Raw genomic sequence first — 27,975 nt, forward strand, 5'->3', positions numbered from 1 at the left:
GATCTACACTCACAAATAATGCACACTCAGGCTTTGGAGAGCTAAGTCAGCTTCTATTCAGTTCAGTTCAGTTCTCTTAGAACTTCTAAGAGAAGTTTTCTGTGAGAATGCCAATTCTTGTCCACCAAGCTATTGCTAAGAAGAAGGGAATCCAAGTGATGGTCCTAGGTAGCCAACACAATAATTTACAACATTGCCATTTCCAATTGTTTTGTGACAGTATTTTTTCCTACTACTACTGACATGCTATTAAACATATTTAATTTTTTTTATCATTACTGACAAGCTTATTCCATTGTAGTCAGCAAACATAGGTCTAAAAAAAATCTACTGTGATTTCTACTTGTGGTGCACAAGTGCATCCCAAAGTGAAGATAAAAAGCTATTTTCTTTGGAGAAATATCATCTCAAAGCTTAAGGTACTGCTTTGGAAAAACCCACAAAAATAATTTTAGGAAGGCAATAATTTCTTCTCACAGTTTTCCTAACTTGCTTACTATTGAATCCTTCAGTGTGCTCAGAGTTAGTCTAATAAATCTCATCTAGGATAATAGAAGATTATTACCTCAATAACTGTCTCTCAGGGCAGCATATCTTGAAACATACTAGGTAAAGCCAGTATTTCCAGGTCTCCTGAAGAAAGGAAACCTTTGCCTTAGCAGATAGAAAAAACTCTAAAGCAGGAAGCATAGAAAGCATGCTAATTCTCTTAATAATGTGAACTCTGAACATAATAAAAATGAACCCAGACCCCTAACATTGAAACACTTGACTTCCAGTACACAAGTGAAAGGAAATCCTTACACCTATCAGTTAAGACCTTCTTAAGAACAAGAGACCTGGTTTGCAACTGCATCTTTCCATTCAAAATCTAAACATTTTCTCTGGAAGTTATCTGGCTGTAGATGTTCCCTACTCACTGTACAAAGTTTCACAGCTCATCTTATGGTCACGTTGGCTGAACTCTTCTCACTAAACCATATGGAATGCTAGCATTAGTTCGTTCTTAAGTTGCATCCTGTTTATTTCAACGGTTCTTCACTTTCTGGTGCTGTGGAGCAAGGGATAATCTCACTAGGTTGCAATCAAATCTGGTTCTTCCAGGAAAATTCCTCGTTGGTTTTAATGGATCTAAGTGGTCCCTTCCTAACATTCCCTGGTTGACTACTATATTTTCAGAGGAAGCACTACTTTCTGTGACCTTGAAGCTTAAAAAAAATAAAACAACAAAAAACCCCCAAACAAGCAAAATAACTCCCCCGTTTCCAGATAATATCAAATTTAAGTCATTTTTGCTCTCATTGCTATCCCCTTTCAGCCTTTTTCCCACCATGTGGAAGAGGTGGAGGGGAATTTACAGCTTACTTCTGGTGCTGCCCTAAAATGAGTACTGAGTGCCCATACTTGAAATTAGTAAAATATTATCTGTAGGTTCACATTATAGTTACTGTGTACTCATTCTCCTTTGTAGAAAAGCACTAAGACTAATTTTAAGTGCTAAAATGCAAACATGTAAATAATCTTGGGGTCTTTTAGGAGCATTTAAAGACAGCCTTCACACAAAAACTTCTTATCACTGTATAATCACATTCTTACATAATCTGTACTAATTCACTTATTAGGAAGTCCTAGGAGGGAGACATGAAAGAATCATTCTGTACATCTCCTGGGGAAACTGTAGCAGCAGTACATTCCCTCGATGCATAAGTACAGATCAAAATGGATCTCTTCTGCAGCTTATTCATTGCCCAAGTAGTTTCTTTTTAAAACTTGTCTTTCAGAGCATGAAAGAAAGCCTGAGAATTTTTAGCAGCAATGGTGACAACACAGCTTACCTGCCCTTCTAGATAAATTGTTCTAGAAAATTACACATCAGGGTGGCAGCACTGCACCCTGAATGCTGGTTGGAAATTTTAGAATAGAATGTATCTCTTTTCACTCCTAGAAATTGCCTGTAATTTTTTCATCACTTGACTATCTGTTTCAGAAATAAGTGAACTTAATACACCATTTTTGGTCTGAAGAGGATTTTAGATTTTTCCTTTTAACTAATCTGCTCTTTCAACATTTAGCTACATTGATTCCCGTTTCAGATAAATTATCAATAGCAACAACTCTGAACAGATAAATGGTGTTCTTCCTAGTCCCACGGTCAACAAGACAAGACAGAAGTAGCAGTCAGTAAAAAGCAGCCCTGGATAGGATTTGATGAGAAGATGTTCTTTGCACTGTTGATTAAGGACAAGGAAGCAGTAAGGGAGAAGCACATATGGTAAAACATTTCTGTGTACCACAAGTCCCACATGAACTTAGTGACTCACACCCTCCAGGCTTTGAGGCAGTACAGCTCAAAGCCCACAGAAGCATAGAGCAGCTTTCCCAGTGATATAGGGAGTATGCAAAAACACACACCTCACATCATCTGTACCCCTCCCACCAAACAACAGAAAAACCCTGAGAAAATATTATCATCACAGTAAAATAAAATTTACAAACCACTACCAACTCCCACTATTTCAGGGGTAATTTAATTGTCTAGCCTTAAGTTGCCCTTAATTTTCTGACCAAAAGCAATAATAAAAGTTCTACAAGAAAACACAAGTTTTGTTTGGCCTTTTGATAATATTCTCTACAGGAGCAATTTTCTAGGGATAACTGAAGCATATCACTGGCCTGAAGCAACTTGTGCCAAGTTCCTTACATCCCCAGTAGGAAGCAAGTGTGTGGGAGTGAATCCAGAGCTAAATATTTGCTTCTAACATTCACAGTAACAGTTTGCAGTAGATGGTACTGATCATCATTTTATTTCCAGCCATCCCTTTTTCCTACTCCCCCAGTTATGGATGTATTTCTTGAAATATAGGCTTGTGAGGTCCTGCAATGCACAGAATTCTAAAAAGATTGTAGTATTCTAATTTCTGAGAGCTTGATTTTCAACAAATGAGGAATATTTTCTGATTGCACATGATGTGATGATTTTTTGCTTCTCCTAGACCAAAGAATTCAGCAAAACAGAGATTCTGTTTTATATTCAACTAACTGCTACGTCATTCTCAAAAGCCGATTAGTTCTCATGCTTTGAGGTCATTAGACATTTAGTCATCGTATGCCTGATGTGTGGATGTTTGCTCCAACTATGAGCATCTGAAATGCATTAAGATGATGACATGACATACTTTTATTCAGGTATATTCTTATATGATGCTTCAGAGTTTGAAATGGGGCAGAAAAAAGATGAAGAATTACAGGAATATAGTCATACAGCAAGAAATGTTTCTATTACTTGGTGACTTAAGAAGCCACCTTGAGTGTCAATGATAAAGCTTTGTTCTCTTCTGAAACAGAATAAATCAAGAACTTTGTCCTGGAGGCAGACATCACATCATATTTTTTGTTTTATGGTTTAGATATTTTCTCTGCAGTTGCAAACTAGGATAGCTTTTCGCTTTCTACACATGCAAGGGTGGCTGCAGAAAAATATAGAGATATTCCAACATTATTTAGGATCATGTAAATTTAAAACGATTTACTCAAACCCTAAAGTCATGACATCACTAAATTTAAAACGATTTACTCAAACCCTAAAGTCATGACATCACATTTTTATTATTACACATTTTTGCTTAATGAAGTCACCAGGTGTTGATTCGCAACCTTTTTTTCTCCACCCTCTCCAAATTCTATGATTTTATATTATGATGACCCCTGAGATTATTAGAACCTTCATCTCTGTGTGAAGGCTGTTTCTATGGCAGTATATGTTTAAGTCATGAACATTATAAAAGATAAGTAAAAAAACCCCTCACAATCCCATGGCCCTTAATACCAGGTTGTAGTCCTTTACTCTTCCATCCTTAAAAGCCTGACAATATGACAAACTTGACATGCTGTCACAGAACACAGCAACAGACTGCTCTCACTCATTCCTTGCCATCTATATAGTGGTTTTAACCAGTCAAACTCAAATAACTGCCAAGCACAGGGGTGCCTAACAACATCACTTTTTAGTGATAACCTGAGGCACACCCAACAAAACAAACAGAAAAACATCCTTTCTTTCCTTTATTTCACAAGGATGCCAGACAGCAAGCTGCATATAATCAAAATGAGTCCAGATAAAGGCTGATAATTACAGTCCCTGAACTGATTGAGGCTGTGTGGAAAGTTGTATCCAAATGGAAAAACAATCATGATCACTTTTGTAGCAAGTCAGTACTGCTTTCCACAGCATGGGGGGAAAATACACTAGTCAAATTTGTTGAGATACATTAAAGTATCACAACAAGCAAGAAAGCCAAACTTGACATAAATTAAAAATAACAACAATGAGAAAAGCTGATTATAAATGAAAACATGTGCCAATGAAACCTAGAATAAAAAGAGCAGATGAAAAAGATAATCAATGAATTAAAGCTGAGATGCAGGATGCTTCAGCCAACTTGGCAGGCAAAGATGTAAACATAGTCTGTTCTGTTTCTAGGTTTCTCATGGGTCTATTATTTTACTCTGATGCTTGGAAGATGAAGTCACCTTAGGAAGAAAGTCTGTCATCAGAGATGCTCCTCTAGACATGATGCCCGGATGCTTCAATGACTATTTTCTTCTTTCTCAGAACTCTTTCTCCTCTGTTTTTTTTTTTTTTTAATAGTCTAGCTTGATAAGTCAAAACAACCAAAAACAGTGTCCTAAATTCCTTGATACTTTTCCCCTTCCTTTTTTCTTTTTTTTTTTTGCTATGTTTGTTTCTGCTCTTGTTTCATCTTCAAGGAAACAAACTTGGATACCCTGCAACAACAGCCCCAGTTAATTTAAAGTATTTGTTCCTCTTTTTACCTCTCAAATGTAATTTTAACTCGCAAAAATGACTGGCAGACTATTAAAAAGGCCTCCCTAAAACCCTGTACAATGGAAAGAAAAGTGTATGACATGCTGTTAGAAATAGAATCTACACGTCATATGTAAGAATTAAGTCATTTTTCTTCCTCTATTTTAGGCAAGGGACTCAAATATTATTATTGAAAGCTTTATGCAATGAGATTACACTAGGTAAGATCCCTATAATTGTCATTAAACAACTTAGCATTTTGTCATTTTGTTTCTTGCCTTTAAATATATATAAATTCATTCTATTCTAGTTAACAACTAAGAATTATTAACTTCTTCCCTAAATCTTTACTTCATTGAATTAAATTGCTCAACTTTTTGTTTCACATATATTTTTCACATACATATATATATATATATATATATATATATATATATATATATGCACGAATAAAAGTTCTGGTACCTTGGACGTTCAGGTAAGAATTCTCATCTGAGAGAACTGATTACATGAATACGAGCAATAGAATCAAACATTTACTGCTTCTAGGGCACTTTTCTTCAGCATGTAGTGATGGCACATTTATATTCACGCCATATGTTTCTACATATGTCATAGTATAAAGCATTCCATTGACCCACTATTTACAGAGAGGAAAGTCACAGGCTACAACAGTTGTGGTTGTTTAATGTCTGCTCACAAAGTCATTGCAGCAATTATTACATGTGCCACTTCTGTTAAAAAAATGAAGACAGAGAAGGAAAGGAGGGCAGTGGGTAGAGAAGTCACCTCATACATTTGACCATAATGAGGCAGGCTATGAATACTCATAATGATTTCTACAACTGTTTGAAGATGAGCAGCTTGAGGCAAACGAATTGTACTAGAAAGGAGATAGGCTAAGTACCACTCAAATGGAGCCATTATGCTTGCAGCTATTTGGATCCTGAAATGAGATAAAAGCTGCATCATGGAGGCATAAAGACTTCAGGACAAATAGAAAGAATTAACTGACATATCTTCTGGTAAAATCTATTATGAAACCTTTCCGTTCTACTTTGCATCAGTAGTCTAATTGATGAAACACTTGAAACAGCAGGCTATGGTTTTCTTCTCCTTGGCTTCAGGCCTCAAGCAACTACAGGAATGCTGATCTGCCTGTCCTTGTGACGTCCCTTACAGCCATTAGGATAAATAACTCAGCCCTTATGGTCCCTCTGCATTGCTCCTCTTCTTATTCATCACTCTAAAAATGCTTGCAGGACAAATGCACAAGGTAAGATCTTAATAATCTTACTCATCTGACACTTTTCCCCCCATCCTCCTCGTACCAAACAGAGAAAAAGAGAAACATTAAAAACAGGGAGTAATCAATTTATTTCTTGTGTCTTTCTCAATGGGACTGAAACTAAATCTGTCAGAGGAAAATTAATCAGGCCCAAAGATTCAGAAATATTATACAGAGCATGGAATGAAGCTGCAATATACTCAAACTTTGCATAATAAATTTAGGATATTAAGATATTCTAACAAATACCTTAAAAGACCAGTTCTTTCCACTACAGCTACTGCTCTAATGCCAATTAAGGAGAAAGGTCAAACTGAACACTGAGAGAGCAATCCTCCAACTTTGGACAAAAACAGTTTGAATGCAATCTAACTTTGCCTTGTGGACCTGCCTCTGAAAGAGGGTAAGATGACAGAGCTTTAAAAGAGCTCCCCGTTGATCTTAGCCACAAAAGAGGCTAAACTGAAAAGCACTCCAATGGTTAAACATTGTGTCACAACACAGCATCAAGGAATACTTTTTCCATAAGTGCATTAATTTGAAAAATACTAACTTTCTACCTCTAAACATTTTCAATACTGTTTTTCAAAAAAAGAAAAAAGAAAGGCAAAGAAAAAAATGCTTCCTATAATTTACATAGTTCCTACAGATAACTACTATTTGGAAAACAGCACAACATGAACAGCTATGCCCTAGATTTTTTTAACAGCTATTTTATTGCATCAGAAATAGATAGTTTGAATGTGATATCACAAACATCTTCATTCCAATATGAGGAAATAAAATGTAAGTGCTTGGCTCCTCTTCACTACCAGAACAGAGCCCTGAGTACAACCATTATTTGGAGAATACAAGGACAAGAGAATTGAAGGAAGGAGCTTGGGGATTTCTTTGAAAATAGAGTTGTTCCTAGAGACCATGAACTGCTGTGGGGATTGCATGCAATTACATATTTCTGACTTTGACTGCACTATTGAATCACCAGTACATCTTAGAAACCAGAAAAATTTTTAGTTACCACAGCAATGTCTGTGAAGGGGGGGATCTTGTCATGACACTCACCAGTTTACTAAATTATGACACATTAAATTTGGATATGGATTATGCCCAGAAATACGCCCAGACCGCTGTCTTCTGCACCACAATTTTCTCTCTCTTTTTTTCCTTTTTAATATTGTTTGGCACATTTGGGTACACTAATGCTTTCTGAATAGAGATTCTGTAGGTGAAATGTTGATACAATAATACAATTATGAACTTTGGGACTCAATATTTGTGATATAGTATATTAAAGGGCTGAAGACACATTTTCTCAACAAACAATTTCAGTGGCTTTTCAGGATATTGTCCTTACCTCAGGAGACTTACAGTCAAGTAAGACTGAAGCTCACTATCCAACATTTTGCTCCAGTAAAACCATAGTACATTAATTGTGAAAGTAGTACATAGCTGTTAAGCCACTTTGTTTTGCAAATATTGATATTAACTTTGCCAACTTTATGGACTTGCTTTGTCAAGGAATAGAACTAGCAAGTTGCACTTCACATTTTAGTCATTAAAATGTTCTCTACTTGCTAGTTTCACCTCAATGAAAGAAGGCAAATTTAAAATGTGCATTAGTAGCTTGAGTAGTAATTTAATATAGAGATGTTTGTTTAACATAGTGGAAGAATAGGAACATTTAGATTTGTCTCTCAGACTAGAGAGAGAGGAAAATATAGTTAAGCTACTTTGCCATATTTTTTTTTTCATTTAGTATACTCCACTTACCAATCAGTATAGTAAAATTTGTAGGTTACTTAGTTTTATGTTCACAAAAAAAAAAAAAAAGTAATTCAGCAATTCAGCTAGTTTAAGTATTTTTTAAATGTAGTTCTAGCAATACCATAGAACTGCACAAGCTGGTACTAAAATATTTTGAGAATTCTGCTCTGATTCTCTCATGCTTTAGTGACTTCTGTTAAATGACAAGATAAGTATCATTGCTACAGAGTTCTATAGAACTGTGTTACTGATGAAGCGAAGTACTCAAGTAACCTCCTTCCCTACACCAGTATGCATGTTGCTGATAATACCCTATTATATAGATTCAGAAAAAGATTTAAGGTGCTGTGCTAAAATTTTAGCTCTTTGCCCTCCAGCCTTAGTGCCTCAGATGACAACTGATCAAAAGAAGACAAAAACTGTGACAGCTGCAACGTACAGGCACTACACAGTATGTACACAGGTGATGAGCTTTACTCAGCTGGGAAACTGTCAGTTTTAGAAGCACAGATTAAAATTACTTTCCATCGATTTTCACATATCTCTTGCAGTCATTTGAATTGCAACGAAGAAATAGTTGTTTTAGGTTTTTATTTTTAGAATGGAAACATTTATATGGATATTAGTGCAAACTGCTTTTTTCTTGTACCAAAGAGCTGCTGCTGAGGGTGATCCAGTTAAAACAGAAAACTGCATTTTTCCACAGCAAGCTTCACATCCAAATGAATTAAATTATGTATCCTAATATTCACAATCTCCATGCATAGGCTAGGAAAAGGTCACATTTATATACTCTGAAATTATTTTGTAGATGAGAAACGTTAGTAAAATGAAGTTACTACTTTTACTTCTTTTTTTCCCCACCAGTGTTGAAGAAGCTACTAGGACCTTCTGTTTTATTTTTACATTTAAAACAAATGAACAATGCTGCAGTACTGGATGAATGTAGTTTTCTGTGCCTAACCCCACTAGGGTGGTATATTTTTAATTTACAAATTTACCCTTGAAGAGTAATCAAAACCTATAGCTAGCACTGAACACAGTAGTTCTGAATAGCAGAAATCACTCATATGACAGCATTCTTGGCCTTGTTTCCTCCAGTACCTGCCTGATTAGTTCCTGATGCTGTTCAAGGTGCTAGTTATGATTTAAAAAGCTCTAAATGGCTCAGGATCCGAAAGAGTAGCTTTACACTTGGGTCTCAGGACAGAGGGGTTGGCCTGTCTCTCCAGGCAAAATAGGATGACAGCACTTCCAGATCTAGGAAGATCTGGTGTGAATTCATTATACAAACGCAGACATTAATGGCAACATGGAACAGTGGTATTCCCCTGTTCTCCAACAGGCTGTCTACCCATGAGTACCTGATCTGGGGTTTGCTGCATGTGCCATAATCCCTCCCAATCTCTCCCATTCCAGTTGGATAAAACCCATCCCACAGCCCCAGATATGTCCAGGGTTTCTGCCTCCAGAATAGTTGTGAGAGCTTCAGCACCTGTGATCTCTAAAAAGCCAGAGACAGTGTTGCTGATAATGGAGTCTGAGGACTCAGGCATATGCCAGATTTACAATGCAAACAGAATGAAATTAAAACTTGTCATGCAGAATTTGGGGAAAATCAGAGTACATGTTTGTTTTATCAGCTACCCATATTTCATATCAGAAAAAGTGCTAAGACAACTGCTATGTATTAACAGAACAAAGAAATAATATATTCTCAGTGCAGAAAATTGCCGTTTTTCATTATCATATTTTCCTGTCTCATCATGGCAACACAGATGACAAAGATTGGATACTTTCAGTGTGAATACAAAACTAGTCTTAAAAGTGTGAAACAATAAAAACATGCAACAAAATCAAAATAAATTATAATTAGTTATAAATATTATCTCCAGAGTTTAACTGGTGTTAGAAGGACATACCTAGTTTTAAAGACAAAACAAACAATAAAGAAAACGAAAACGTTTTGCTTCTTTTGTAATTAATTTCTATTCCCTGCCTGTGGTGATAAGCTGACTTTTACAATGCCCCATAAACAACAGATATTACTGAACTCCACTAGCTTGATATACAACAGTTTTGGTAAATAGCCATATCTATTGACTTTTTCTTTGTGTATCTTTTAAAATTTTTTTAATGATGCAACATTGAGGATACAGACACCTATTAAGACTAATAGGTGCAATTTAAAAAACTTATTAAATGGATTAATTATTGCCTTGCTCAGTCTATCCTGAATAGTGACTGCAGATTTGACGATCTCTGATGAAAAACTCTTAGTAATTCTTTTTCTTTTAACAAGAAATATGAAATATGAACAGCCTATTTCTCCTATTTTGGCCAAAAAACAAATGCCCCCTTCATCCAACTTAATTAGTAAGTACAATGCAGTTACCTGTCATGTTGCAGTAAACTTTCAAAGGTCCCAGGGTCCCACTGCCATCTGGATCTATCCAGTAGTAATTTGAAGTTTTGCCCAAGTGTTTGTATGCTTCACAAGAGAGTTCATAAATAGCTGAAATGAAATAAAACAGAAAAATAAGAATAGCTGTAACATGGGGGAAAAAAAATCTTAGGACAATTAATGGATCCTGTTCATATACAAAGAATCGTACCTTTGACATTAAAGCAATATCACTGAGGTTCACAGAAAACAAAGCATCTTTCCCAAATTAAAAAAGTGATTAAATCTTGCACCATGTAATTTCTGCTTTTGAAATGTGAGGAAAAGTCAGAATAAGAAGAAAATTCTAACAGCTTGGGGAGAGAGAAGAAAAATAACACTTTTCCAAGAGTATATTTAATGTTTTACAATACAATTGATAACTTTGTTTACATTCTTATTTAAGTTTCTATTACTTCTATTGATAAAACATACTTTTACTCGTAAGCTTTTTTTCAAGAAATACTAAAAGAGCTTATGAGTTTTCTCTCAGTAAATTTTGCAATTGTTCATCTTTTACTACAACTCAGAATAACATTGACTTTCAAAATTGTAAAATTTCTCCCTACCTGCAATACCTGTCTCTACACAGCTATGCAGTTACAGCTATGCAATTACTCTATTACATACGTACAGAACTAATTCTCTGGCCCAGCAAGATCTGAAATGTCACAATATTTGCTGAAATAAGTTTAATTGATTTAGCACACATGTTTGTTTCAATTTTTCATTGAGTATTGCTTTCTATTTCAAGCCATAAAATTGTTCGTCAAATTGTGTTATGATGAATAGCTCAGACATGATAATAAGCATTGTTGATCAAATTTTTCTAGCAATTCCCATATTTTCATACAAATGTAGAAGTTTTACAAAATTATGTGCATTAAATATGAAGAAATAATTTTATGCTAAGAAAAAGTAAAACATAATTTATAGAAAGTGTTGTGTGTGTATATATGTATAAAAATGGTGGATTACATAAATATTTTTGTATACCATTCTTTATAAAGCAATGTGTGATGCTGCTTTGCTTCTAAGGACCAAATGGCACAGCTTTTTTGTTTAGAACCAATCAATCAGCTGCTGAAAGAAACGAATTGTTTGTTTAATCAGACTGCATATCCACTCTAAAAATTCATGTAATTTGTTGGCAATTCTTGCAAGCAATCTCTTTGCCAGGACTGACTTTATTTCAAATGTCCATAAGATCGAGCTCTTTTGCTGGTTTCTGACTGGAATTCTGATTTGTTTCTGATGATGATGAGTGACTGATCACTAACACACATTTAAAGCCCTCTAACCACATCTCAAGACATGGGAAGGAAAGTGGAGTTAAAAAAAAATCAACTATTAATGTGGCAAAAATGCGAGGCTAAAGGCTCTTATTTATCTACAATTTCCTTGTGATGCTACAAGAGAAGGAATTTCCTGGAAAGTTTTATGTGCTCATTAGAGGACATAAAGTAAATTTTATACAAGTAGATGACACTTTAATTAAATTGTAATACGTTCTAAGCCATTTCCCCTTTCTGCACCAACAAAGGTCAACATATTCTTCCATTATCAAGGAGACTCTATCTGTTTTCAGGCACTTTATGCAGAATTCATAAGGAATTCATAACCTATTTTGTTCAGAAGTATTTCTTTCACTCTCTACACACTACCTAAAAGAAAAAAATCATAAAATACTAACTCTGTCAAGGTATAATTGTTGTGACACTGACTGGCAAATTTTAATGGATGCACTCCAGGTCAAGAAGATAAGAAATACTGTTTGTGATTTTAATGAAATTTTGTGGTTTTATTTTTTAAACTCTTTCAGAAAACCAGGGGAGCTTTGTCTCTGTAGTAATCAGACCTTTATGTAAGGCCATATGGCATTTTTATCCAAATTTGCTGCTTTTGAGAACACAGGCCAATTTTTGTACAGAAATACTGCTACAACTCAGAAAACAACATTGAAGAATGTTATATGAAAGTCAAATGTTTTTATAGAAAATTAAGGGATTTAGATATAGCACCCTTCTTTCTTCTGTTCTTCTGGAATGGGAGAAATAGAAACTGGTATGTAGGTATTAGTTTTACAGCACAGAAAAGACTGCTTTTTAATAAGTTTGCTTTGTTCAACTTCAACATTATGTTGAACATTAAATAATAGAAACTAAGATTGTTCTTTAAATGAAGGCCAAAGAATGAGATATTCTAAACAAATTCAACTTATAGTGCTGATTCCACTAAGGAAGATAAGAAAGAAAAATAAACAAAAAAAGTCGAAGAACTGAGGACACAAGGGCAATACATTTTTGCTTTTCAAGCCAGTAGAAGTGAAATGCCAAAAATGTATATTTGCTTTCTTGGTAACTGGTCCAAATACACAACATATGTAGTCTTAAGGGACTTCAGAATAGTATTAAACTTCAAAATCTTCCAAGCTAAATGCAAAACTCATATGCACTCTGATGTCTGGATAAGCTATTTCTAGCATAATAAATCCAGCTATCAGTTTGTTATAGTTTTTCAAAGGTCACTTATATTCTTTCTGAGTAAAGTCGGGGGGAAAAAACCCTGCAAACAGCTTCTTCACTCTTTACATGGTTTCATATTGCATCAAAAATTGTCTACAAGCTGCAAGTGGTGAAAACCTGGTCAGAACAGTGATCCAAGCTCTGTGAATCAGGAAAAAAAGTATGCACAAAAAAGAATGCATAGCCTTCTAACCAAAAAATGTAATAGCCTTTTAAAAGTTTGATCTCCTGAATAATACAGACCAAAGTGAGACTACCAAATCATTTCATGATAAAATTTGAAAGGGTTTTCTGTGTTCCAACATGAAGATAAAAAGTTTTAAAATTATAAACATAAAAAACCTCATATAAATTTTGCTATATCTTTTGGTATGAAGCATCAAGCTTCTCTAAGTTTCTTGGTCTAGGCAGTCATTTTATTTAGCTAACAAATGCAACTATGAATGTGTTTTGAAGTTCACCATTAACTAAGCTAACATTCACAACAGTGGATTTGAATGAACATGCCTTGAGAGGAAAAGTATATTTTCTTAGAAAAGCTTGGTTAGGTAAGTAGGCTAAGGGAGAACAGCCTAGAGTGAAACAAATACTAACAGCAAACCTTGTAGCTGCACAGATTTCGAGAGCATTTTCATTGCTGCCTTTCTTCATGGGTTCTGAACACCAAAGGGGATGTGGTGATGGATGGGGAAATCAACATTCATTTCTGGGTTTTAGGATCCTCTATTTTAAACATTAGAAGAAAAGAAAATAGTTCAAAAAGAGTTTACAGAATATTTTTTCCAGCTTAAGACTGTTAGTCAAAAGTTGGAAAGAATCAACATCTCTTAGATTTCAGCGGCTCTTAGGTGATTGAATGAAGCAGATGTTCTCACTCCTGTTTTACTTTCTGACTGGTGTAAAGATCAAGGGATAGTTATCCTGCACAGGTGGCACAGCTGCTGGGTATCTCCAAAAAGCAGAATAGCTGAATGACAAAAAGGATTTAGAAACTCTGTGGCCCTATATGATGTTCCCATAAAATTTCATTAGCACCTTGGTGAACTAGTTTTTCCATCACTATGCGAAAAGGCAGCTTTAATTTTAGGGCTGACAAACAGCTTCCTTTTATAAGTGCCAAACTCATTATAAATAGATTACCTAGCATGACAGTCTGCACTACGTGGCTCAATGAATGTATTGCAATATGTTTTGTTTCTGTCACTGAATGTGGTTGCTTCAGGAACTCCTATAAACACCTGCTAATATAGGAGTAAATCTCAGCTTTACAGGAACATAGCAAAGGTGTAGATACAAAAAAATGGATGGAATTAAATGACAGCAAAAGTGACAAAACCAGGCAATGCATGAGATCCACAATGTCCAGCACTTTCAACTTCTTGGACAAATGCTGAAAGTTAAATAGACCGTGAAGTGCTTGGGTTTATGTAACTCAAACTCTTCAATTCTTTCAATTCTTGAGCCCTGAAAGCATAAACATACAATGAAGGGGGGAAAAAACTCCAAGCTTACTCAAGAAATAGCTGCACACTGAAATGTCATGCCTGAAATTTATTTTATTATAATAAAATAGGATTTGTTGCTTTATTGTAACATCTATTCAGAAGATAACTGGAACATGGAAAATGTTTAAAAAATAATTTTTTATACATCAATACATATACGCTGTAAGTTCCTGTCATCAGAATTTTCTTCCTGTACACATCCACATTAAACCTATACTCATCCTTTACTCATTGCAATGCAATATGGTGGAGAAATGATGCCTTACAATTATTTTAAGATAAGTTAAAAGAACTAGATATTTCATCATAGTCAAAGCAAGATATATACGAGTAAAAAATACTCTTCTGTATTCTGACAGAAGGAATACATATAGCTGCTGGGTTGCTGTACTACCTCAAGTATATTAAAAAGTTTTTAAAAAGCTCCACAAAAAGCCAATATGATGCAATACTACTTCAATGTTGTTGCTGTTTTGTAGGACAGTATCTGTAATGGTTGGAACCAAGCCTTATGTCTGCCAGTTTTTTCAAGTCTGGATATACAAATCCTGTAGTTTGGAACCCAACCTTATAATGTCTAAGAAAAGGAAAAGTAAAAGAAATTTAAAAATTAATTCTCCAGTTATAGTTAACTTAAAATAAGTATATGCACTGTTAAAGTCAGACAAAAGTAAGTGTGAACAAGTATTTACTTTTGCATCTCACACTGTGAAAGGTAATAATTTCAGATATTACTTTGAGATGAAATGTTTTCTGATGTAGCTTTTACCAGGTTCCCAAATATTAGGGGTGCCATTGTTCATTTGCTATTGGAAAAGAAAATGTGGTTGGAAACTTCTGCTGAACATTCCTTTGCCCTCCACCTTTTTCGGCTGCCGGTTTACAGAAGCTCACAACCCCTTCACCTATGAGAGCTGAAGTAAAAAACTAATCACAAATCAAAACTCAAGGACAATCACCCACTACCAGCATCCAAAAAAACTTATTAGTCAAACAGTGACAGAAGGAAGAAATGAGAGCTGTATCTATATCAGAATGGTGAAGGAAGAAACCATCACCATTCTGATACAGAACGGCGTATGTATCTGAAATTCTTTGAGCTATTTGAATACTTTTCTACTTAGCATTCTAAGTATGCACACTCATCTGAAAAAGAGCTCCAAAATATTAAAAACACCTAACACAATCTGATCCTGCATGGAGAAGGTTCTAAGGTAACCAAGACCTCTGTTCTACAATTTTTTTCTTGTCATTTCTACTTATTACACAATGATTTTAATGCAAAAAGCCAAAAGACAATGAAGCATCTGGTTTGCTTTTTACTGCTGAAGACCCCTTTTTAAAAGTCTTTCTGGATTAAAAAGTATCTTGAAAATATTTGCTAAAATAAGACTCTCCCCTAAATAAAAGGTGGCAGTGAAGAACAAAGATAAAATCCTAACTAGAAAAAAATTGTCTTGCAACCCCAACAGTAGTTCTTCATGTTAAATTTATGATGGACTATTAGAGAAAGCAGGTTCTGCATGACCAGAAGGTGGATCACCACAAGCCACACACTAAATATCATGTACTTGCAGCTAGGATGCCTCTGTAAAATTAGGTTACCTAGATAAGGAAAAGCACAGGAAGCAGCACTTTGAGCAAAATACAGGGCTCTAGTAGGACAAAGCTGTAAGATCTTCAAGGCTGCTGGCCCTCACAGTGCAGGAAGCAGCTGTGGCTGCTCTCAGTGTGCTCACTTGGACAGGCCAGAGCAGGAGGAATCTGCCAACATACCTGGCTGGCTGCAGTACTAAATTTCTGTGCCCCGTCTACGAGCATTTGGAAACTACTCCTGGATGTGTCAGGAACTGCAATGAAGTTTGTGTCCAAAAACAACACTTCTCAATGAGCTGCAGCTTTATGCACATCCTAAATATGGTGTGTACAAAAACTGTACATAAAAAGATTAATTTTGACATCTGAAATGGATCTACTGTGATGCCTAAGGGAATTTCAGGAATTTCTTTCTGAAGAAATGCAACAATTCTAGATGCAGTTACAATTCATTCAGTTAGAATCAAATTACTTTCCAGGTAAAAAAATAAGGACTAAGGAAGTATCCAATTGTGACATGCCCCTTCCAATGCAATATCAGCTTATTATTAAAGACAATGGAACATAGAAAACCTGCATTTCCTGACTTCATTAATAACTAAAAATCTGAGTAAACTAAAACCTCTAAAGCCCTGAGTGTAATACTTACAATTTGTGTGCTCATTTTGCAGCTGCAAGAAAACGAATTTACTCTGTTCTTAAAGAAATGTTGCTATACATGAACAACCACTTAGCAAAAAATGCAATTTTGACATATAAGTGCCATTAGGCAACTGGTAATTTCACCGTATATAAGGGAATTGGAGAAAATTAGAAGGTATCATGAACAAGTTCACCAAATCGCAGATGTGTATGACATGGCTCATGCTTTAGCCACTGATTTTTCCACTTGTAGCAAAACTCAGATCAAGCACTATTTTTCAGCCATGACTAGGTTGCCTCCTCTGCCAGTAGCTGAACTGAGCTACTGCAGTCCCAAAAGTACAAGTAAAAACAACTCCTGGCATCTTTAAATACCTTCCCAGTGAAACTGGGATTTGTTATTTTCTGGGTTACCATCATTACCTTGGTTTACTCTCACAGCTAGCTAGGACAAGGACGAATTCTAAGAGCTCAATGCTTCATCCTTTCACGTCATCACATGACATTAACAAGAGTCTTTTCCACACCACACAACTAGTTTACTCATGACAGTTCAAATACAAAGTTAGCCTAAAGCCCAAGGCTTCAATTCTGTTACCCTCAACATCCCATTAAATAAACATTCCATCATTCTACAAAATTATTCCTGGAAACAGCAGTTCAATTACTCAAATTATACTTGAAGAAATAAGTGCTGAGATAAAAAGCAGAATCATTTTGTGGTCATTAGTGTAACAACAGAATCACATGGCTGTGGTGAACCTCAAAGATAATCTAATCCACTTCCTAGAAAATCTCAATTACATCCATGTATCATTCCTGATATAGTCTGATTTAAAATGATGTAAATTCCTTGATAAACCAAGGCAGCCTGGAGCTCCACCAGCCCTTCAGTATCAGCAATTGTTCCACTCTACACTGCGGGGCTCTTCTGCTGCAACTTAAACTCATCATTTGTCTTTCTATTCACAATGAATTTGGAGGATAAGTTATTGCACTCCTCCTCGCAAACCATCATTTGTCTGTTTGCAGACACAAATCTCTCCTCTACATTGAAACGGCCAAGTTTGTTCATTTTCACCACTGGTTGCATTTTTTTAGGTGCTATATTATTTTCTTTCTTCTCTGGATTTTCCAATTTTTTCATGAAGCTCAGCATATGAAAATGGCCAGCACAGTCAGATTAATTTGCAAATTCCACAAGTTTTACTTCTGTTAATTCATTCCTAAACTATGTTTGCTTTATTCACAGAATCACAAGCAATAAACTACAAGGCCAATCAGCCATAAATAACCATCACTTCTACAAAACTAAATTTAAAAAATGATACACAAGTCAGCAGTTTTCCTCAACTATTGCTTCTACAATTGGTTAACCCCTGCCCAAGCATAGTCCTTCTCAATGCTCAGCAGCTTTGCAACTCAAAATCTCTAAAATAGCTTCCCAATGGAAAAATATACTTATATTTTGCATATGTACACAATAGTATACACATAATATTATAGATATATGAATCATAGAAATAAATTATAGAAATTAAAAATACTACAAAAACAGGCAGCAGTTTGTTTTGTTTTTTTTTCGTTTTGCATTTAATATAGAGAGTAAACCAACAGAGGTAATTTTAGTGCTTTTTATCTGGACTAGTGTTCATTTCTGTCCATAGCTGCATTGGCTGTCATGCTGTACTGGTTTGAAAGCAAAACCACTGAGAGACTCCAAGTCAGTAATACAATTTAATAGGAAAAAAATAAAAATAAAATAAAATACATGCAATAATACAAAATAAAACCACTGACAGAGTCAGAGTACAACCTGACACCCTGTCAGTCAGGGTGTTGGTAGCAGTCCGTATAAATGGTGCCTGCAGTCCTCCTGGATGATGGATGTGGTTCAGTTGAAGCAGTGCTCCTGTAGAAGGTGCAGTTTTCCTCTGAAGATCCAGCGATGATGTGGAAAAGGTCTGACTTTCCTCTGGGATCCAGTAGAAAGGTCTGCCTTCGCATCCCAAACCCCAGTTTTTTATCTAGGTAGGAAAGGCTTGGCTCCTGCCCCTGGTTGGGGCATCTCCCAATGGGATGATGTAATCTTATCAGTCACACAATAGGACTGAATGGCCCATTAACAGAATATATCTTCTGGAGGAAGGATGGGTTGTGAATAGATAACGATGATCATCCCCCTGATTTTATCAGATGGCACATCAGCAGAGGATATCTCCCACAGAGATAAGGATCACCACCCCTCCCACATTTTAACAGATGGTGATAGAATACACATTTTTGCATTATACCCCAGGACACATGCCATTAAAACTTTCCAAAACCAAAGTTCCTTTGTGACTGAGCATAAGCCTTCTTCACACTGCCATTGATCGAAGCTTCAGCCTTCTAAAAGCTTCTATATCTTCCTCACACGCTCCCTCTGGCTTCTTCTGTGACCAAATGAACGAATAAAGTGTTCTCACCATTACCACAATATCCAAATATGCCCCATAGAAACAGAAATGAAATTAAAAGCAGTAAAAATAAAAACAAGATATATGGAAATGTGCAGATTTTGTGTCAAGTTTACTCTAGGCTCAGTTATGTCAGTGATAAACCTGCAATTACCATTGTGGTAAAAAAGGGGGAAAAACAGAGGCTTTGCTATCAGAGAAAGAAAGCACAAGTTTATTTGCCACTGGGATAATAAGGAAAATTACTGCTATAGGGGTGAAAACCGCAATTTGAGCTACTATGCAGTAGCTCAACCCAGGTATATGCTATGAATACAGAAAAAGGCAACTCTAATGGAAAAATGAAAGATGCTTCTGTTTGTCTCTCAACTTTGTTCTTTGCTTTGGGCTGGGAGGGGGGGGAAGAGAGAAATTAATTTAAATACAAATGGCTGAACCAAAATGGATTTTTAAACAAATTTTGCAGTGATTTTAAATTACAAGCCATAGATTAGACAATTAGCATGTTTGTAATAGTGTCAACCTACAGACATCACAAGAAATTATAATTAGACACCAGTTTTTAACAAGGTGCTTTTGTGAATTAAGTCATCCAAGGATACACAAACACAGAAACCACACCAACCAAAAAAAAACCCAAAGAAACGAAAACCAAGCATGTGTTTTGGGACTGAAAAAAACATCGTTCAGGATAGAAATGGCACAATTTAATTTGAAATCTGGATAGTGTTGCTTGTGTAGCTGTAATTCATTCCTGGGCCCTGCATCTGAGAGGGAAGATTGTCAGAGAAACTCAGATATTCACCATATTTGTTCTGGTCTTACACTGGGCCCATCTACAGAAAGTTTCAGAGCTGCCTGGAGCTCGTTTGAGTCTCCTCCAGCTGGGAGGTAACAGGAGCACTGCCAATACCATCTTGTTCCCTTCTTCCTCCTATCCCTTCTCTTCCATGCAAAAAGCTTCAAGGTTGGTATAAAAAACATTTTGAAAAATCCATACCCTTTATTCTACTCCAATTCTCACTTGTATTGCCAGGGTAATGAAAGGAGAAAAAACAAGGGCCAAACCTTGGCTTTTCCAATCTGTGTAATACAAATGCTTGGTTACCCTCTACAGTGAACATAGAAACATAAGTGAAAATCTCTGCAGATAATACCAGGGCCAAACCAGGAGAGATAATTCCAGTAAAGTCAGGTCAAAGATCTGGAATTTTATTTTAATATGAGATATTTGTAAGTAGCTACAAATAGCAAATACTGAATAAACCAAAGTATTCTCCCTCACCAAGTATATACTGGCTCTTTCCTGACATGGATATCAGAGCATTTTATCTCTCTTCAGATATGAATATCCTAATCAATGTTAAATAATGCTCAGATGAACATGGAGATATTTTAATTACCCCGCTTTGAAAGAGACTGTAGTGTCAAGTTTTTTTTGTTCACAAATATTAGTGTTCTCAAAATCCATTACCCACATGTTAATTTATAGGACTGTAATCCAGGTTGGTTTTTTTTTACCTGCCTCAACAGTTGTTGCAATTGTTACCATTTCCTATGCTTCTCGTTCCTTTTCCCCACCCCAGATCCCTAAACGTTTTCGTATCCAAACTTCTCATAATCAGCAATCCTGTGAAGGAAATTATGGTACTACTCTAGGCTGTATTTACTGAATACAAGATATACTTGAGGGGAACTACAAGTTATTGGAAAAAAATCCCAAACAAAGCAACAACTGGTTAAATAAAATTTCTAAAAAGTCTCAATTTAAAAGCTTATGTTTGGACAAAACACAAACACTAAACCACATAACAGTAGCTTGCTTACAAAACCACTGCTATGCACACAGACTGACACCTAACCAAATAGAAGGTTTTCTGTTTCATCTCCCTAGATGTATTGGAAATGGCAGATTCTGTGACCCCTGCAATGTCCTGTGGTCTGGTCCCTCTCCCTCCTGGCCATACCTGGCTGGCCGAGATCCAATTTCTTCCCGCCTCCTTTCAGACCCTAGAAAAGACCTGTGCCCCCTGAGCTCGCCCTCTTTCTCCCTCTTTCTCTCTCTTTCTCTCTTTTCGCTCCTGGGGAGCCACAAGAAATAAAGCCCTGCAACCTCCCCAGGGGGAAAGAGCCTCTTTTGTTGTCTTTTATTCACGTTCATGTGGCAGACCTGGGAGTCTTCACCCTAACATCTGAGCTAGTCCGGAGGAAAGGGTAAAGACTCAAAGGGTCAAAGCCGCAGTTTTCCAGAGGAGCTGAGCACCTATTTCCACAAACAGAAAAGAACTATAACATTATGAAAACAAATCCTCACATCAGAATTTACATATCTCAATCAAAATGTCCTCTATCGACATGACACCAATTTAGAAGGAATGCATGTTTGTCATTTCCATGAATCACTAAGCAATTTGCACTGACAACAGAATTTAACCTTTTTAACTGACATAAAAATATCAACAGAAACATCTGCTCCACGTCCCCTTTTTTTCATGCTTTCCCTTCAATGCTTTCAAAAATGGGAATGACTGTGTCCTGGCAACCTCCTAGAAATCACTTTTACATCTTTTTCACATAATGGATGAGCTGTGAAATTAGTAAGATGTTAGATGAGTACCTTGGAGGCTGCCCTGGTTGGCACACTTTATTTTGTCAGTATTTGTTTCAATAGCAGCACTGTAGAGTATTAATTTAGACTATTTACAGAGGGGATGAGAATATAAAGAAAGTGTCAGGTTCTGAGAAAAAATGCCTGCCTGCACACCTAGAGAGGAGCTCAGAGAACCAATGGCAGGGCAGAAGCCAGAATAATACCCTGCCAGGTTGCTCCCAGGCCCACCACAGGAGCCATCAAACCATTCAAGCCCATCTGACTCAAATCAAGGATGCACACAAGTGACAACCAACCTGTCTGGGGCTGCCACAGTACAGGCTCAGCTCCAGTGTGTGGGCATGTAGCCCATCACCCCCATCACCATGAGCCACTGGTAGCAGCTCTCCCCAAAACCTTTCAGACCAAGGGAGTTTCTGCCTTGGAGGGTGACACATCATGAGATGCATGGAAAATGTAGCGCAGGATTGCACAAGACTTATAGGATATTTAGAGATGGAACTACAGGCAAGAAAAAGCAGAGGGCTAGACATTTTGGAGGAGGAAAAAGGTGCAGAAAAAAAAAGAGGAGTAGGTATAAATAGTGGTGTAGTAAGTATGCTTGCCTAGTTGCGTCCTGCATCTGATCAGCACAGTCTATTCTTCTTCCTGGTTAAATTCCTTTCCAACTCTTTCCAGGGCATGGTGCTCCTGTGTGCACACATGTGTATGTGGCTGTGAAGACCGACTGAGGAGGAAAATAACCAGAGCAAGGATTAGAGAAACAATGATGAACGGAGGAACAAAGTGTGGAGGTTGATAGGAAAGCATAAAGAATTTAAGAAACCTTAAAATGGGGGAAACAGAAGAGGGCTTGAAAAGGAATAGTTAAGAATTTCAGAAAGATGTAGCTCACTTAGCCTGAGCATGAATCTGAGAAATTCAGTGACATTTGCAGTGCTCTGAAGTAGCAGTGCAAAATATAAAGGTAGTCACAAACAGCACATTATGTTTTCACCTCTGCTTTAGAACATCTATTAGTGCCTTCTGAACCTAAAAGTACACTGAAAACATATCATATAAAATACAGCAACCATAGACACTAGTAAATTTAAAGTCTTATACAAAAGTGCTCAGGCCATTAGGGAATAGGGATGGGATGAATTAGCTGGTGTAAAAGCTACATAGTGATACATGGGCTTAAAAATTTGCAAGATGAGAGTTAAAGAAAGACTATGCTTCTAGTCAAACAAAATTAATACCGATAGATATACAGTTAAGTATGTGTAAGTAGTATTGTTAAGACTTCTACTGAGAAAACGAGAAACTACAAACTAAGTCAACACATTTCAGTAGTTTTACTCATACTAGAAAACTGTATTTGTATTTATGAAACAATAGTGATTTCCATGTTTTTGTAAAGCTATGTAAACATAGATGATTCCTCTGGCTTCAGTAAAATATTTAAAGAATTCCAGTAACCAGTCATTACTTCTGCTAAGAGACTTGTCCAGCCAAGATAACTATTGGCTGTCCGACCTAAGGTGAAATTTTAAAGTGATAGTTATGGAGCACGACTGATACCAAGCATCTACTTTTGCTAACAGATTTTTGTCCTAAAACTTTCCCTGCTTTATCTCCCATTTAAATTACAGCACATTGGGAAGGAGAATAAAACTCAAAAACCTCCAGACTAAAACTACAAAGAGGCATAACAGCTCTTACCTCTGAATGAAAAGGGTAAACGTAGACATTTTATTCCTAAGAAAGGTATATACAGGTGCAATATATTTATACTGCAGAATAGTGAAAGAAATATTATAATGATGTTCAAGAAAGGTAGTGTCCATAAACAAGGACTAAACTGAATCAGAACCCCCATCATCCAGAACACATATCATTCATATGTAAGTATCATAAGAGAACTGACAATAATTATTCTTTATGTTCATTTACTGCAGGAGCCATACACTTACTCTTACAAACACTGTTACACTAGTTATTAAGTCAAAATATGGTGTAGATTGCACAAGAAGTATCTAAGGGTTTCACTCCATTTAGTTAATTTTTTTTCCTCAATCCACAATCCTATGAGATTGATCATGCAGCCTTCAACACATTGTAAAATTCATTGTAAAGGTAGAATTTATCAAATCTTCCTGTACTAGGTTATGTACATAAAAATACTACAAACCTGGATAATTTCTGGTTTTCCACTGGTGTATAGTGTATTTTAGTATCAAGCCTAATTATACTCATTATGTTTCTCTATTTTGAATTGTTAAAAAACTTTTTAAAGAACAATTTCATGTGGACAGATAAAAATATGCCTGCATATATGAAGAAATTCTCATTGCTTTGACTATATCTTTAACAATTGATATTTGCATTAACTTAATTTTCTCACATCTGAGAAAATAGGATTAGAGTGACTTCAAAACATGTTATTTCTATCTAATGGCTGTCAATAGGATTTTAATATCAGCACCTTAAAAAATTTTAATTGCAAAAAAGCATTAACAGTGAAGTATGCAATATGTTAGATTGCCTTAATGGACCAGTTTAAGCTAATTAATTTTGAAGTCTTTATTTACAAAGTTCTTTTCAGGCTATGAATTAATTCTAGCTTTTATTTTATGGTATAAATGAGCTGCTTTAAAGTTATCTATTGTTAATTACATGTTCTCTTTTAACTGTCCCTTGGAAACAATATTTGGTTGTGCATTGTAAGTACCAATAGAGAACTGTTAGAGTAGCTTGCAAAAAATTCAATTAATACCCAAGTTTTTCCAAATGCAGGCTGCAATTCAGGTATGTTACTTTGGTAGTTTTATAAGAGTTAGCTACAACTGAATTAAGAAAATGCTCTGAGTTAGACCCTGACTTCACACTGTTCTTCCACTTGACCTCACCTGGCAGAAATTTAGCTGCAAAATTCATGACACTTGACTCTAATGTAGAGCTATATATAAGCAACTCAACTATACAAACAGCTGTCTCGGTTTGAAAGACAGTGTCTGCTAGGGAAGGCAGGACCCTCCCTTGGATTGGAGAATGTAAACTTCCTTCCTCCGAATTATTATAATTTTGAAATTAAGTGGCTCTCAGGCAAAGATATGAGGATAGGAATAACAGTTCTTCACCAGTATGTATAACAAGGTAAACAAAACAACAACAACAATGGAATTAGTAACAAACAGAACCAGGGACCCCGGGACAGCCTTCTCGGCAGAGACGGGAAAGGAGGGAGGAGAGGCTTTGCTTCCCAAAGCCCTGGGGCAGTCGATCCCGGTGCCCCTGCAGGACTCTGAAGAGCACTAAGCTGGAATGGCAGGAATGAGTAAAAGATCCCGGGCTGGTGGACGAGATGTATCAGAGAACTTTGCGGCCACAGTTGGAACTGCGGGGATGTCCCGGCAGGGCAGCAGCGGCCAGCTCCGAGCAGGACAGGGAGAGGCGGGCTCAGGATTCCCGGGCCCGAGCAGATGGCGATAGGTCCCTCTTTTAGTGAGGTGGGTGTTAATAAGGTCCCAGGCCAGAGGAAGAAGACGAAGACGCTCCGGGCTGGGTTGTGGCGAATTCTTGTCCCTCAGGAGCAGCAGCTCTGAGCGCAGCCAGAGCACGAGAGAGCGGCCTCGGCCTCCTTTACCTGGGCCCGGCCAACGCTTTGCTTTCTCAAGTACCGGCAGTCAGCGCTTCCCAGCAACTCATGGCAAAAATTACATCGGTAAGAAGGAACAAACGAAAAGAAACCTAACCCCCAACAACATCGGAAACCTGAAGTCCAGTTTCAGCCCTTACAGTCTCTCTCAAACCTCACCCGGCAGAGTTATTTTCAGCTGATTTTTAAATTTCAGCATAATTACTGATGGTTGATTATTCATATTCTGCTTTGTATCTTAATGTTAATTTTCTCCACTTTACCTTCACCAAATACTATTGCACATATTGGAACTGCAGCCCTTTCTGGCCTGAACACAGACCACATCCATTTATTTACAATAAAAATTCAGGTTGCTGTCAATTTATTACACATTGTGCATTTCATAAACACGTGTTACAGAGCAACTCTCAGCTCAGCCAATAAATTTGTAGTAGAAAAACTATGGTTTATAACACTGAAACTCAGAACAATCTGATTTTCAAACAAATATTGGAGTTCAAAACCATAAAACTGCAACATCCTCAAACTAAAAAAAAACCACAACCAAACAAAAAACAAGCAAACAAAAAAACCCAACCAACCAAACAAAAAAACAGAGTAAAAAGCTTGTCTTTTTCAGTTTTGCAGGAATAGATGAAAAATGCAACAATTTTTGGCTTACATGTTACACATGAAAAATTACCAAGGAAGACTAAACCAACAACTTCAGTATTGTTCTAAAGCTGTACTTTAATGAAAAGAGGTTATTTAATAGTCTTCTACATTTGAAAAGACTTGCATTATGTTAAATCCTTTGGAATCACATAATAAATAAAATATGAATCTGCAAGGAAAATTATAAATTATGATGACAATTTCTTTGAAAAGCATTATTGAAAAAAAGATTAGCCTCCTTAGAAAAAAGGTAGCATATTGATTATACAGTCCTTTTAATAAACCACTATAAACAAAAGTCTTTACAAACAGGCTTTGAGAATCTCTATTCTCAAAGGAAACAAACATCTGAGAAAGGTTTTGATTTTGAATAAAGCAAAATAAGTAATCAAATTGGAACGTTTGATTACTTCAGATACAGAGTGTGCAAGAGGAGGAGAAAAATAAACTGATTGTGACATAACTGCCAGAGAACAGTCAGTAGTTGAAAGTGCTTTCTCTGAATACTGTGAGCAGAAGAAAACAAAAGCCTCTTTCTAGAGATTCCAGAAATTGTAGTGTATTTTTCACCCCCTATTTCTCTAAGATCAGCATTGCTCACGTATCTGTACTGCTGAGCTTGAATGTGGAATTATTCACCTCCTGGAAACTACTTTACTCTGGGTCTCAAGCAATTCTTAAATCAGGGACTCAAAGGAGCAATTAAAAAAACTATAAGCTTCATCAGGGACTCCCAAACACCAGCTCACAACAGGTTGAGGTGGTAGGATAAGGAGCTATATTTCCTTTTCTTACCGCATCAAGTACAAAACAGTTGTTAATATCAGTGCTAGAAGAGCTGATAACCCTTTTCTCATCACTGTATCCAGTGTTAGGTTCATAAATATTTCCTCTAGCCCCAGCCTCCTCAAATAAAGCAGCTCTGTCAAAATAATTCTTATCATTTCTCCACCGTCACTTTCCTCTGAGTAAATTTACAGTTCACCTCCCTATAAAGCTCCGCATTCCCATTAGTGCATCCCACAGCTGCTGTCCTCCCTCAGCCCAAATGAGGCAAATTATGCCAAACACATGAGGAAGGCAGGGAATGGGAGCAACTCAGATTTTGTCCTACTGAAAGCTTCTCTTTCATGTTTTTAAAAGTAAGGAGTTTGGCTTCCCAGTATTATTTTTCCTTCTTCCTTTCACAAAACTCAAGCAATCTATCTGCCATGAACAAGTCAAATCAGCATTGTGGAGTCCCACTGCATGCCTTAAATGTCAGCTTTCCACTGCAGAAGCTCAACCCAGAATGTTCTGTTGTTGTTTCATATGCTTGTATGTTTTGTAAGATTTTGTTCTGTTCCATGCTGTCTGGTGTTGTCTTTCTACAAGTTTACTAATGGAAATTCTTCATTTGCTGCTGGGAAATCGTTCAGACTTGTGTGAGCTGTTCAGTCATATGGGTGCAGGACTTTTGCTAAATGTCACTAAAATCAGATACTTGCAAGTCTGTAGCATATATTACTATTTCGCTTTCTGCAAAAAGGTCCAATTCTGGAATCTAAGACTTGCTTACACAAAATACAGCTAAACTAAATGACTGAAACATCAAGCTTCACTGGCAAAGATTTAGAAATGTCAAGGTGATAGTTTTGTAACAGCCCTGCGCATAAATGCCCACAGGACAACTGAAGAGGAGAGAGTTTTAGACCAAATATTCAAAATATAGGGCATTTCTGACTAGATTGTATCTTCCACTTCCAGTGTATTAAAAAGCAGCATTTTTCCTGTCTTTGGATCTGAACATTCTTTCACAAGAATATCTTATATATCACAGTTTCTGACCACAGAGGTATTTATTGTATTTTTCCTGATAAAATAATGCTTTAATATGCTTGTGAAACTGCAAGGCATCTGCTTTTTCTAATAAATCAATTTTCTATCACAAAGATAACAATGTTATTCTCATAATTCCTCCAGCCTCCAGTGAAATGGAAGCCTATGCTCTTCTTGTTTGAGATGACAAGAAAAATGATGG

At 36.5% G+C, this 27,975-nt stretch overlaps 1 protein-coding gene across 3 annotated transcripts in view; it reads right to left on the bottom strand.

Annotated features, from left to right (window-relative positions):
* CNTNAP2 (contactin associated protein 2) overlaps positions 1-27,975 on the bottom strand; it is a 1,082,030-nt gene that overhangs the window by 338,933 nt on the left and 715,122 nt on the right. For all 3 annotated transcript variants that reach the window (XM_088167403.1, XM_088167401.1, XM_088167409.1), the window contains one exon: positions 10,273-10,392. In XM_088167403.1, coding sequence (XP_088023529.1) covers positions 10,273-10,392 — 120 coding nt within the window. The remainder of the gene's footprint in view (positions 1-10,272; positions 10,393-27,975) is intronic.

Source organism: Sturnus vulgaris, chromosome 1 (genome assembly GCF_052056855.1).
Source record: "Sturnus vulgaris isolate bStuVul1 chromosome 1, bStuVul1.hap1, whole genome shotgun sequence".
Taxonomy (NCBI): Eukaryota; Metazoa; Chordata; class Aves; order Passeriformes; family Sturnidae; genus Sturnus; species Sturnus vulgaris.